Source organism: Hypanus sabinus, chromosome 10 (genome assembly GCF_030144855.1).
Source record: "Hypanus sabinus isolate sHypSab1 chromosome 10, sHypSab1.hap1, whole genome shotgun sequence".
In the NCBI taxonomy this organism is placed as follows: domain Eukaryota; kingdom Metazoa; phylum Chordata; class Chondrichthyes; order Myliobatiformes; family Dasyatidae; genus Hypanus; species Hypanus sabinus.
The window spans coordinates 31554105-31568012 of NC_082715.1; the positions used below are offsets into that span (position 1 = coordinate 31554105).

At 39.2% G+C, this 13908-nt stretch overlaps 1 protein-coding gene across 4 annotated transcripts in view; it reads left to right on the forward strand.

Annotated features, from left to right (window-relative positions):
• itsn2b (intersectin 2b) overlaps positions 1-13908 on the forward strand; it is a 201547-nt gene that overhangs the window by 149729 nt on the left and 37910 nt on the right. For all 4 annotated transcript variants that reach the window (XM_059981601.1, XM_059981597.1, XM_059981600.1 and 1 more), the window contains one exon: positions 12843-12964. In XM_059981601.1, the coding sequence (XP_059837584.1) occupies positions 12843-12964 (122 nt within the window). The remainder of the gene's footprint in view (positions 1-12842; positions 12965-13908) is intronic.

The window sequence follows — 13908 nt, forward strand, 5'->3', positions numbered from 1 at the left end:
AAATTTTAGGCAAAAGATAAATTTCTTCAATAAAGTTAAAATTGTTGCAAAAGAGGAGTTAGTTAATCCAAATTCTGCTGAGAATTGCTGAAAGAGAACTCATTATTATTTTGACAGCTGGGCAGTTGGAACTTGTAATCCATGTTTACAGGAACCAATCTGCCTTCCCAGCTCAAGAGCCGAAAATGGGTTTAAATGTCCTGCTGAATTGCTTTACTGAAAAATACATCTCTTGTTATCATTTCTAATGGTTATTTCCTTACAGAGGTATACAACTATAAATACTTACCGTGGGGAAATTAGGAAGGAGGGTATGCCTCGATCTGAGCCAGAATTTCTTGATAATATCTGTGGGGGAAAATTATCTTAGCATGTGAAAATTAATTGAACCTAGTCCTAAATTGCCCATCAAGTCTGCTCCACTATTTCATCACGGCTGATCCAGTTTTTCTCGCTGTCCTAATCTCCTGCCTTCTCTCTGTATCACTTCATGTCTTGACCAATCAAGAATCTAACAAACTCTGCCTTAAATCAGAGTTGGCCTCCACAGCTGCCTGTGGCAACAAATTCCACAGATTCACCACGCTCTTGCTAAAGAAATTCCTCCTCATCTCCCTTCTAAAAGGATGCCCCGCTGTTCTGAGGCTGTAACCTCTGGTCTTGGACACTTCCACATAGGAAGCATCCACTCCAAATCCACTCTATCAAAGCCTTTCACCATTTGATAGGCCATTAGTCACCAGCAGCCAACCAGAAAAGGCACCCTTATTCCCAATTTTTGCTACTGCTTTATCCATGTTAGAATCTTTCCTGTCATACCATGGGCTTGTAGCTTGCTAAGCAGCCTCATGTGGTACCTTGTCAAAGGCTTTCTGAACATCAACCAATTCTCCTTTGTCTATCCTGCTTGCTATTTCTTCATAGAATGCCATCAAGTTAGTCAGGTGAGATTTTCCCTTGAGGAAACCATGCTGACTACAGCCTATTTGATCATGAGCCTCCAAGTACCCTGAGACCTCATGCTTAGCAATAAACTCCAACTCCTTCCCAACCAAGTGATATAAATCATATTTTTGAATTCTGTTTATACCGTACTTGGAGATGCATTGTACAACTTAGTGTATAAATAAAATTCAAAAATATGATATAACTGCACCATATGTTTGTATATATTTGTGGAATAGTTGTACTCTGGAAGTTGTTATTGAATTTTAGCTGATCTTAGCTTCTGGTTCCAAACTTAATGCAGCTACTACAGAACACCAGAAAATAAAGCAAACTAGCTGATATTGTTCTTGATTGTGCCACATTGACTTTTTACAAGGATTAAATTCCTTTTGAAGTCGGTCACTGTTTTCACTGAGATCAATTTAGTGAGCAATTTGCTAATGACATTTTTTCCTCGCACAAGAATGACACTTGTTATCTGTGATATTGATTGGAGAGGAAAAAAAAACTGCCCAAAAGGCTTGATTGGGTGGAATTGGGTGAATATGCAGTTCAAAGTTGTCATAGAATTTTAACATCCACTAAAGTAGATTGAACAGAATTCTTCATCAGATAATACTCATCATGTACTGAAGAATAAATCACCATTATGCACTAGAATCTTAGAATAATGCTTCATTTCCTGACTTTCTCACTCAAGTAGCAGTAGTAATGACAGATAAATTGTAAAATGGCAAATATATTGTTGTTCAAGCTAGATTTTATTGATTAACACAGCACACTTGAGGAAATCAGTGGGTCGGGCCGCAGATCCTCTAGCGTTTTGTGTGGTGCTCCAGATACCAGCAGCTACAGTCTCCGTTTAGCCTCTGCTGATTCTTGTACATGGACTCCCAAACCTTTCTTTTATCTATTTCCCTATAGAGTACTTCCACACTGAGATTATATTCCCATCACAGATTCTTCCATCAAGACTTTAGCATGTCATTTTAAATCCATTTCTAATATAATAACATATTTACCAATCTGATTTTCATTTAAAATCTATTGAAAGCTTGGATCTCTACTGAGATGTTTTGGTACCCAGGAGATTTATACGCTGTGTACAAAGGCAGGTTCTAATCTCTGTTCTGAGTGGAAGTTAGCCACACTTTATCTGTGATTGTAATCCTTGACTCTCAACTCCAACCATTTTCTAGCATGCCACAAGATTGATTTTAATTTCAGGATCTTCACTTTTGAGAATTATTACAAATTCAAATTACAAACAAACCTAGATTATAGAGTTAATTAAACCTATTTTACTTGCTGCCTCAGACTGGAAAACCCCCTTATTGTTATTTCACTCACAACAGTTTTTGTTTGATTACGCCATGTCAAGATCTTGGAAATATTCTAGCTCTTTGAATATGTTATGTGAATGCATTTTTTTAAAAAATTAGCTCCACAAAACCCATCCTATGTTTTCCAAAACCTGTCACAATATCTGATTAAGTTAATATTAAATATGCTTTATTTTTTCCTTGATTTTGGACAGTGCTCCTCCTTGTGCTCTCATATTGTCTTTCTGCAACAGAGAAATTGCCCTTACTCTTTTGTCCTTTTATACAGAAAATCGAACTAGAGCATTCCTATAGTAACTTCTCTCATCCAGCAAATGGCTGCTTGAGTTGCCCAAGGATCTATTTTTCCCCACTCTATTCCTTAAGTGTGAACTGCTTCACGGTGACTCTTTTCAGGAATACTCAAGAAGAAATTGCCTACTCCTAGATTTAATATCATTAATTTATGTTTCTGATTCTTTACTCTAATGCATTTAAATTCCTCCTTCTCACATAAATCACAAGCCTGCTCTACATCCCACTATCATCTGAGGTCCATCATGGCAAAAGTTTTCCTGCAGTCTAGGAATAAAACTAAAAGATAGTCACAAGACCTAACGGAAAATAAGTAACTTCCTCATCAACTGAACGGAACCCTTTCTAGGTAACCAAATAAAATGAATTAGGAGTATCTGGATTGTTTCCAAGATAGGGATGTAGAGGGCAAGTTAAAGCAAATAGGAATGTAGGACCTGGTGAACAACCTCCTTGCTTTCCCCATGAGGCAACTTTAGTTCCTATAGCAGGTACAGGGTTCTGAATTGGATGATCAGCCATGATCATACTGAATGGTGATGCAGGCTCGAAGGGCCAAATGGCTTACTCCTGCACCTACTTTCTATGTTTCTTCTATGTTTCCATTTATAGCAGAACCTGCAAGTCATTAAAGAGTCATGAAGACCTCAGCCAATTCAGAACTTTCAATCCAGGAGTGCAGATGTGTTATCCTCAGTCCTGAGGGACTGCCCAAGGAAACAAAAAGATCTTTCTGTTGTGAAAATGTAATTCTTTGGGCTCTTCATACTTGGGTGTAGCCATACCTAATCGTTCTTTCCCTATTAACGATAGTTTCATGAACTTAGAAAAATCTATTTGATGGTAAGAAAAAATTCGCATTTGCTTTAGCTTTCATTGTAGATTACCCGGTTCATACCTTGTGTTAGTATTTCCTACGACTTCCCCTTCCATTTGGCAAAGTGCAAAACCTTGGTTTTTGCTTGTTCAAGTCTGATAGTGAATTCAGTCAAAATATGCTCATTATTTCCAGGATATTTGTTGGTTATCTCAAATTATTTTGGTTTGTTGGCCATCCATTTGAGATGCATCCTTTTTTAATGATGGGTTCCTTTTGGAAAATATTATGAGCTAGCTTTCATGCTTAACTGCTAAGAACTGACCGTTCCTAGCATAAAGCTAGTTAATATGGACAAACTGGGATTTTTTAACCAAGTATCACACATTAGTGACTTGTTAAGAAAGCATGATAATGACACAATATGTGAAGAGAGAAAGATTAGAACAATTATGCATGAATGAATTACATGTAGTCCCGACTATAGTGCATATATGCAGTGCATGTGGCTGACTATAATCAACCAGTTGTGACACTGCATGATGCCATCTCCAAACAAGAAACAGCCCATCCCAACGCATTTCAAATTACAGTTGGAGACTTCAGCCAGGCTTGTTTGAAGAAAGCCCTGCCCAATTATCACCAACATATAACCTGTAGCATCGGAGATCCCAACATATTGCACCATTGCTATACTGATAAGAATGCCTGCCATTCCTTGCCCAGGCCATATTTTTGATAAATCGGATCACTTGGTTGTCCTCCTGCTCCTACCTGCGTACAGACAGAGCCTAAAAAGCAAGGCTGCAGAGATTAAGACAACTGAAAGGTGGTCGTGGGAGGCAGGGGAGTGATTCTGGAATCGCTTTGTATCAGTGGGCTGGGTTGTGTTTGAGTACTCATCAGAGGATCTGAATGAATGCACCATGATAGTAATGAATTTCATTAAAACAGCTTTAAAATGAGTATGACCCCCCTAAATCTTTCAGTCTTCCCCAATCATGAGCCCTGGATGGACCATGAGATTTGAAGTCTGCTGAGGGCCAGATCAGAGGCATTTAGTCTGGAGACCAAGAAAGCTACAAGAGGTGCAGGTACAGGTGTGACCTCCAGAAAGCCATCTTGCGTGGGACGTTGAAATTCTGGACCAAACTTGAATCAATGAGGGATGCTTGACAGCCGTGGCAGGGTTTGATGCTGTCGGCTCCTATAAAGATAAAGCAAGTGACATAGGAGAGGGTAGGGCTTTGCTTCCAGATGATCTCAATGCCTTCTATGCTTGCTTTGACCATCAGAACATGGAAAAACCATTGTGAGTCCCCTACATCCCATGATGATCCTATGATCTCAGCCTCTGAAACTGACATGTGGGCTGCCTTCAGCAGGTTGATTCCACAGAAATCAGATAAGGTTTGTGGCCACATACTAAAGACCTGTGCTGACCAACTGGCTGGTGTGTTCACTGAGATCTTTAACCTCTCACTTCAGCAGTGTGTGGTACCCACCTGCTTCAAGCAGGCTTCAATTACACTGGTTCCCAAGAAGAGTGTAGTGATTTGCCTCAGTGACTATCGCCTAGTTGCAATTACATCCACAATGATGAAGGTGTTTTGAGAGGTTGTTTATGAAACACATTAGCTCCTGCCTGAGAGGCGCCTTGGATCTGCTCAAATTTGCCTACCAGAACAACAGGTCCGCAGCAGATGCCATCTCTTTGGCTCTTCACTCAACCCTGGAACATCTGGACAGCAAAGATGCATTATCAGGATGCTCTGCATTGACAACGGCTCAGCACTCAATACCAATATCCCCTCAAAGCTAATCAATACGCTCCAAGACCTTGGACTCAATACCTCTTTGTGTGGTTGGATCCTGGATGTCATTATTTGTAGACCTCAGTGAGTTGGGATTGGCAAGAACTTCTCCTCCACAATCTCCATCAATGCAGGTGTACTACAGGGCTGTGTGCTTAGCCCCTGCTTTTACACTTATGACTATGTGGCTAAGCACAGCTCCAATGCCACATTCCAGATGATACCACTGTCTTGAGCAGGATCATAGGTGGTGATGAATCAGCATACAGTAAGGAGATTGAAAATTTGGCTGAGTGGTGTCATAACAACAACCTCTCATTCAAAGTCAGCAAGACTAAGGAGCTGATTATAGACTACAGGAGAGAGAAACCGGAGGTCCATGAGCCAGTCCTGATTGGAGGATCAGATGCGGTGTGTGTTAGCAACTTTAAACTCCTTGATGTTACTATTTCATAGGATCTGTCCTGGACTCAGTGCATAAGTGCAATTGCAAAGAAAAGCATGGCAGTGCCTCTGCTTCTTTAGGAGTTTGTGGAGATTCAGCATGACATCAAAAGCTTTAACTAACGTCTATAGTTATATACTGGAGAGTATATTGATTGGCTGCATCACACTCTGGTATGGAAACACCAATCCGTTTGAACGGAAAATCCTACAAAAAGTAGTGGTTTCAGCCCAGTACATCACGGATAAAGACATGAAACACTGTCATAGGAAAACAGCATCCATCATCAGAGATCCACACCACCCAGATCATGCTCTCTTCTTGCTGTTGCCATCAAGAAGAAGGTACAAGAACATCAGGACTCGCACCAAGTTCAAGAAAGGCTACTACCTCTCAACCACATACCAAAAGGGGCTAACATCACTCAACTTCACTTGCCCAATCATTGAAATGTTACTGCAGCCAATGATCTCACTTTAAGGCAACACTCAGAAAATGCCAGAGGAACTCAGCAGATCAGGCAGCATCTTTGGGAAAAAGTATACAGTCGACATTTCGGGCCTGAAGGATGAAGAAAGAAGGGAAAGGATGCCAGAATAAAAAGGTAGTGGGAGGAGAAAAAGGCTAGCTGAAATGTGATAGGTGAAGCCAGATGGCTGGGAAGTTGATATTTATGCCATCAAGTTGAAGGGGACCCAGACAGAATATAAGGTGTTGCTCCTCTATCCTGAGCATAGGATCATCTTGGCACAAGAGGAGGCCATGGATTGACATGTCAGAACAGGAATGGGAAGTAACTTTAAGGACTCTATCTCATTATCTTGCTCTCTTTATTATTGCTATTTATTTCCATTTACATTTGCACAATTTATTGTCTTCAGCACACTGTTATAGTAGCTATTCTACAAATTTGCTGGAGTATGCCCACAGGAAAATGAATCTCAGGTTCAGGAAAATGAATCTCAGGTTTGCATATGGTGACATATATGCACTTTAATAATAAATTTATTTTGAACTTTGACATAATCTTTCACAGACTTTAAACTTTAGGAAAAATAATTCAGAAACCTCAAATAAACTAAAAGAGCTAAAGTCCTTCAGAGTACAGACAATCTGAATTAACAAGCTGTGCAAACTGAAATTTTTGTATGCCCAAGCAGAATTATCGTGAATTATCCCTGTCTTTGTTGATTTTATTGCCAAAGAATATTGTGTGTTCCATTTTCTCTGGTCTTTGTTGAATTAATCTACAGCAAAAGATTCTAATCTGGCATGTGCAAATCTTTAAAATAAGCAGGCCAGCATATTCTGGTTGGGGCAAAAGGTAAAATGGTAAGATTAGGGAACCTTCAATGATAAAGATCATTGACGGTTTGAACAGTAAACAGCCCTCTAGGCATCTGAGACTGAGTGAATCTTGATGAGTGTCAAGACTAGGAGAGGACTTTAAATAAATTAGGAGGGGGCATGAGAATCCCAAGACATTCTGTAAGTATATCTAGACCAAGAGGGTTGCGTGGGGTAAAGGAAGTCCCCCAAGGGACCAAAAGGTTAATGCATGTATGGTACCAGTTGAAGTAGGTAAGATTATCCTCCATGTTAACAAAGGAGAAGGACATAGAAGATAACGTGCTCAAGGATAGATCTGAGTAGTTCATGTATTTTGATGTAGGCTTTAAGTTAAAAAAAAAGCCGGTCCTCCTTTTATATCCCTTTGTATCCATTGACTATATAAAGATTCCTGCATAATCCGCCCATAAAGATAGGTCAGTGTCTTTACAGATTAAGCCACAGGAAAACTTTCCTCTCAGGCCAACAGTGAGAGGAATATTTTTCATTTTAATTTAAGGGAATTCGATTGTAAAATTGTGAGATTTAAAAATACCTAGCAGGTCAGGGTGGGGGGGGCGGGGGGGGGGTGAAAGAAAATACCACTATTATAAGATCTTGGTCTGGAGTACTAACAATTGTTTCTGCCACTTTCCATACTTGAATCTTCCACTTTCTTGGTATCTTAAACTTCTTACATCTCTAGTTTTTGCCATTGCCAGTTCTGATTAAGGTTGAGATGCAAAACGTTAACAGCTTTTCCATCCTCTGTTTTTGATTTTGATGTCTCTTTGGCTGATTGCATTATGGGTAGGAGGTGGAGAAGACCAGTCAGTGTGCTTTATGAAAGTAACCTCAAACGTAAAAGTTTTCTTTTACACTTTTGGAAGTCATTAGTGGATATTAAGAACCCTCAATTAATCTTAGAATATCCCTACCATATTTCTTTCTCACACATTAGAATAGACATTAGTTTCAGTGTTTTATGCTGATGCTGATCCCACTGGCCCACATTGCCCTATCTCCCTCCACCGCAGTCTCCATCTGCCTATCACCCATACATTTTCCCCACAGGTTCCCCACCCCACCTCCCCTATATTTCATAGTCCATTTTGCTCTCATATCAGATTCCTTCTTCTTCAGTCCTTTGTTATTTTCAACTCACAGCTTCTTGTATCATTCCCACTTTGCTCCCTCACCTATCTGTTACCCCTTTCCCCCTCACTTGGACCCGCCTATTGCCTGCCAGGTCTTGTTCCATCACTTCTGCCTTCGCCCCTTCCCACCCCTGCCTCCTCACATTTTATACCAGCTGTCTCCCCTCTTTTCCTGTGCTGATGAAATATCAATTATTCCATTTCGCTCCTTAGATGCTGCCTGGCTTGCTGAGTTCCTTCAGCTGCATTGTGTGCTGCCCTAGATTTCCAGTGTCTGCAGTTTCTTAGGTCTCAATTACATGAAATTAAATATGAATGGGCAACACTGACTGGCTACTTGAAGAAAGTTAAGCCATCTGTTCTCAAATATTGTATGTCCCAAAAGTGTCAGGCCTAACTCTCGTGCTTTCCAATTGGTTTTCATTAGATAGTTGTTAAAACTATATTTTAATCACAGTCTGTGAATTCTGGACCATATTAATTGTTCCTGGCACAATTGTGTGTTGATTGGGAGTAGGGGAAAGAAATCTGACATAAAACTTGAACTTCGTGCATGATATGTTTGAGGCCCTCCATTAGTCGGGGTTGACCATGTATGCTTCATCCTTGCTGTCCATATTATCAGTACGCAAGCTAGGCCAGTACAATATGGAGAGCAAGCTGTTGCCCATGCAGCAGGGGCATCACAGGGTATGCCAGTCGGCGTTGAACTCAACATTTGGACTACCTTAGGGACTCTAAGAGATTTAACAGAGGTATCCGTAATTATGAGGGGTATTGATAGAGCAAGTGCAAGCAGACTTTTTCCACTGAGGTTGCATGACACTAGAACTAGAGGTCATAGGTTAAGGATGAAAGGTGAAATACTTAAGGGGAATCTGAGGGGAAACTTCTTCACCAGATGGTGGTGAGAGTTACCAGTGGAAATGGTGAGTATGGATATTTCAACATTTAAGAGAAATTTGGATAAGTACTTGGATGTGAGGGGTGTGATCTTGGTGTGGGTTGATGGGACTTGGCAGGAAAACGGTTTGGCGTGGACTGGATGGGCCAAAGGTCCTATTTCAGTGTTCTATAACTCTGTTTTCAGAAGTGGTCATTAATAACCATGATGTGAAGGTAAAAGAAAGAATTGAAATGTTATGCTGGAACTAATTATTGTATCGGTTATTTCTTACTGAGCATAGCACAAACAGCTGAAATGGTTGTTAACAGGTATTCTTACATGTTCCTGTTTTTGGGTTGAGTACTATCAATCGTTCATTTAACATTCTATTAATCTGGCCAATGACACTGAACATTCTGTACTGTGCAAAAGTCTTAGGTGTATATATATAATATAGCCAGGGTACCTAAGACTTCTGCACAGTACTGTATATTGGTTAAAATAGGAAAGTGGTTGAGAAAATGAAATAAGAATACTTGGCTTTGTACGAGCTTGTAGTATTAAGTGTTATTTGGTTACTGGAAAGACATAAGATACAGTACTGTGCAAAAGTCTCAGGCAGGTAGACATATTATGTGTTCATTGGGATCTTGGATTTATAGATATTTCCAACACATCGCTATTAGCCTTTTGTGGAAGAGCTCACTGGTGTGGATCTGTTAGAAAAGTAACCTTGGGGAGTTCTTGCCTGCAGGTTGTTCTTGCTGTGGTCACCATACATTAATGATAGGGAACTTAAACTGCTGAATTAAGCAGGCGAGGCATTGATAAAGTGAATTACTTTCCCCTGAGTAATGGTGAGGTTGCTGGCTGTTGTTATGGCTACAGATGTCCAACCAAGTGGTGAGTTTTCCATCCTTAGATGGACTTAAGAATGGTGAAGAAGTTTAAGCTGAGAAGATGCAAGCGACTCATTGCCAAGTATTCATCCTCCGACCTGCATATGTACTCCTGTGAATTCATTCCTTTAACTCAGCTTGTGTGTGATTAATCTGGAATATAAAAACTTCATTTACCAATCAAAGCGAAAGGCTATATCATTTAAAATTTCTGATGATTCAATCTCCAGGGCAGTGGTTGTTATAAGTTGGGTATTAATTCCCATAGATCAAAATGCAAATTGTCATTTAGCTATGTTTAAGTATATAGAACATAGAATAGTACAGCACATTACAGGCCCTTCGGCCCACAATGTTGTGCTGACCCTCAAACCCTGCCTCCTGTTTAACCCCCCACCTTAAATTCCTCCATATACCTGTCTTGTTGTCTTAAACTTCACTAGTGTATCTGCCTCCACCACTGACTCAGGCAGTGCATTCCACACACCAACCACTCTCTGAGTAAAAAACCTTCCTCTAATATCCCCCTTGAATATAAGCAACCCATTAACAAAGCAGTTGGCCAAAATGCTCCATGTGTATTGCTTAGTAATGAAAAGCCATTCAGTCATGAGTATCATATAAACACGAAGCTTAATTGTGCTTAGAGTCAACTTTGTAATGGGACTGTTAAACAATGCAGAAAAATTGAGGATTTTAGATGCTCATTTTACCCAATGATATTTGCAGCAATTTCACATTTGATTTTATAATCAATACATTTCTGATAAGTTTTCTTAATTTTGAACTAGTCTCCTGGTATCAAATGCGACATTCTGGCAGGCATCTTGTTCTTAGCAAATCTACTAGAGGTATTGAGGTTGCTTCCATACCTGCTTATCATAACTCTACAGCGTTTTGTTTTAATATTAGAGTCAGAACTATAATATAACTTAGCCAAAATAATGGCAGAAGAAAATTAATACTAATCAGTGCAATACATAGAAAGAACATTTTAAATTCATTTTCTGGATATTCATATCACTGTCAAGGCCAGAGTTTGTTGCACACCTCTAATTGTCCTTGAAGACGGTGATGAGCTGCCTTGAATTATTGTAGTCTTTTTGGTGAAGATATTTCCACAGTGTTGTTGGGAAAGGTTCCAAGATTTAGATCCAATGATAACAAAGGGCTAGTGATTTATGTCCAGCTTGGCATGATGAGCCATTTGGAAGAGATCCTGCAAATGATGGTGTTCCTGTTGCTTTGTCCTTGGTGACTAATTTTTCTACTGATCTCCTATGGCTACAATTAAGGGGAAATAGAAATGCATTATAACGGAATTTAGTACTATCAGTGTTACAACTATCCACATCAGGTGTTAGTTTATAAGTGGGTTACCGTGATGGCAGCTTATTTTGTCCAGTTGAGTATGGTCTGCTGTGGTGATTTAGCATGATTGCCGTTGCCTATGGCACATCTAAATGAAGTAACTCAAAAATCTTTAATACAAAGCTCTGCATTTATTTTATATTAATTAATTCTTAACACATCTACTATTCTAACTTCATATACTGTTCACGCAGCTTAACCGGACTCTGTATTGCACTATATTATATTTAGCCTAGTAGTAATTATATGAATTTCATTACCTTGCCAAACTTCAAAGTTTGGGTTTTTCTGGAGATTCCATCTCTCATTTTGAGACTGCTGATAGGTGCCACACTTGCCTCTTTTCAAATGAAGTGATAAAATTGTCAACTACACTTGTTATAGCCAACAGAACATTGAAATCTGTTGTCCAGAGCCTGGATTCTAAGCTAAGCAGCTCTGTGTTTTAAATAAACACTGATATCTAAACTTAAACATTAATGTCCATTAACAAGGTTGAGTTCTGCTGCAAGTTATAGACTGGCCCCCTTTTTGATGATAGTCCATTTGTGGGGGGGGGGGAACTTTTGCCCTTAATATTTTCAAGGATAGAGAAGTATGCACAGTAGAAATACACGTACAGCACTGCAGCTCTTCCCAGAACACTGTTTGAAAGATGGAAGGAGTTTTTTGGTTAAAAAAGAAGTGTGGCAGACAGTTAAACATGGATGTTATCAGCGAATAACAACACACAACCTGTCAATAGAAGTGTTTGAAATCGAGGGAAGAAGCCAGTTATCAATGTTACGAATATTTAGTTTCTTTGCAGAATGGAAATGACAAAATTAGAGTTCAATGTCTTAGGAACAGTCATCAGCTTCTAACTTATAAAGATCTTATGCATTTTATTTATAAATTATTGGTTCTGAATACGATCATTAAATATTGTTTTGTCATGCACAGCCATTGAGAAGTATGTCTTCTTTAGGTCAGGAAAGATTAAAACCAAATTCTAAAAAAAAATCCTGTGTGATTTCTACCTGCAAGTCTAGCATTAATTAATTGTGTGGGCTGGATTTTCCTGCATGTCTTCTTGAACTGTTGCAATACTCTGGAATGGCATACAACACATCTTTTATGTGACTAGAGTCAAAATTGCAGGTTAAACTGAACAAATTAGATTCAACTTTGCAACACCTGATTTTTTTATAAAAATCTTTTATTTTGGCTTTCATCAAATTATTTAATCGTTCCAGAAATAATTTACCAGATGAAAATAATTCTAATTTCATATTAGGCATATCATAAACTGGGGAAATGCCACCATGGAGCCTCTCTGGTGTGCTTATTTAATACTCACTTTTTCAGCTTTCGGAAACAAATTTTCCAAAACCAAATGCTAGCTTTCGAGTATAGTTTTAATGTTAATTAAGTTGTGATTAAACATTGACCCTCAAAATAAAAATATAAAGGACAAAATATGAAGAGCTACGTAGCATGCTGTTGAAGACTGAAATGGTATACGCAGTTCAGTCTGTAATGAACTCTAATGGCCTACAGGGTGCGCTGATCTCTATTGCCTTGATACCATGCAACCTATGGAAAGAAAACGCCAAGGTTACATACATGAACTGATTCAGACTGAAGAGAGGTACATGGATGATTTGCAACTGGTTTTGGAGGTAAGAACTAACGGGTTTGAATATCTTTTGCTCAGCTTTCATAAAATATAGGAGAGTGTGTAATGCTTCAATGTATTAGACCATCTCTGCTTTAGTTATTCTGGTTCTGCTTTCCTATGTGAAATGAAGTGTGATTCAACCACAGTGCAGTGGGACCGTATCAGATATTTTCTAGGTACCATTTTTAGTGGAAAGACGTTCCCACTTTTCTATAGTCTAGGACCAGAGGGCACAGCCTCAGGACACAAGGGCATCCCTTTGGATTATGTGAAATTCATTGGCTGCGGAGGCCAAGTCATTGGATATATTTAAAGTTGAGGTTAATAGGTCCTTGGTTAGTAAGGGCGCCAGAGGCAGAAGACAGGAGAATGGGGTTGAGAGAGATAATAAATCAACCATGATATAGTGGCGGAGCAGACTCAATGGGCCAAGTGGCCTAATTCTGCTTATGGTCCTATGGACAGAAGAATGGAAAATTTCGCAAATCAGCACTCCAGTTCTCAATAGAGCTCATCAGGAAGCATACACTGTTGGCTGGTGAAGCAGCATTTGCTGGAAGAGAAACAGTTAATATTTCAGCTTTGGGACACTTTCCCAGATTTGGGATTGAGAGATTAAATAAGATCATCTTAATTTAATCTATAATTTTATTTATTTTATTCTTCCCAGTTCTGACAGGAGGTTTCGGACCTAAAGTACCAGTTCTTCCTTATTCTGCAGACAGCCTAACCTACTGAGTGGTTTCCAGTATTTTCTGGGTTTATTTTAGATGTACTGTATCTGCAGTTAATTTTAATTCTCATTCACTGATAGGTGATGAAAGTCAAAAACAGAGATTTCTCATGATAAAAAATCATTCATTAGACCAGGAGTTCCCAACCTTTTTTATGGCATGGACTGAACTGCAGTTCAAACTGGACTCTTTCAGTTTTAGGTTTTTATAT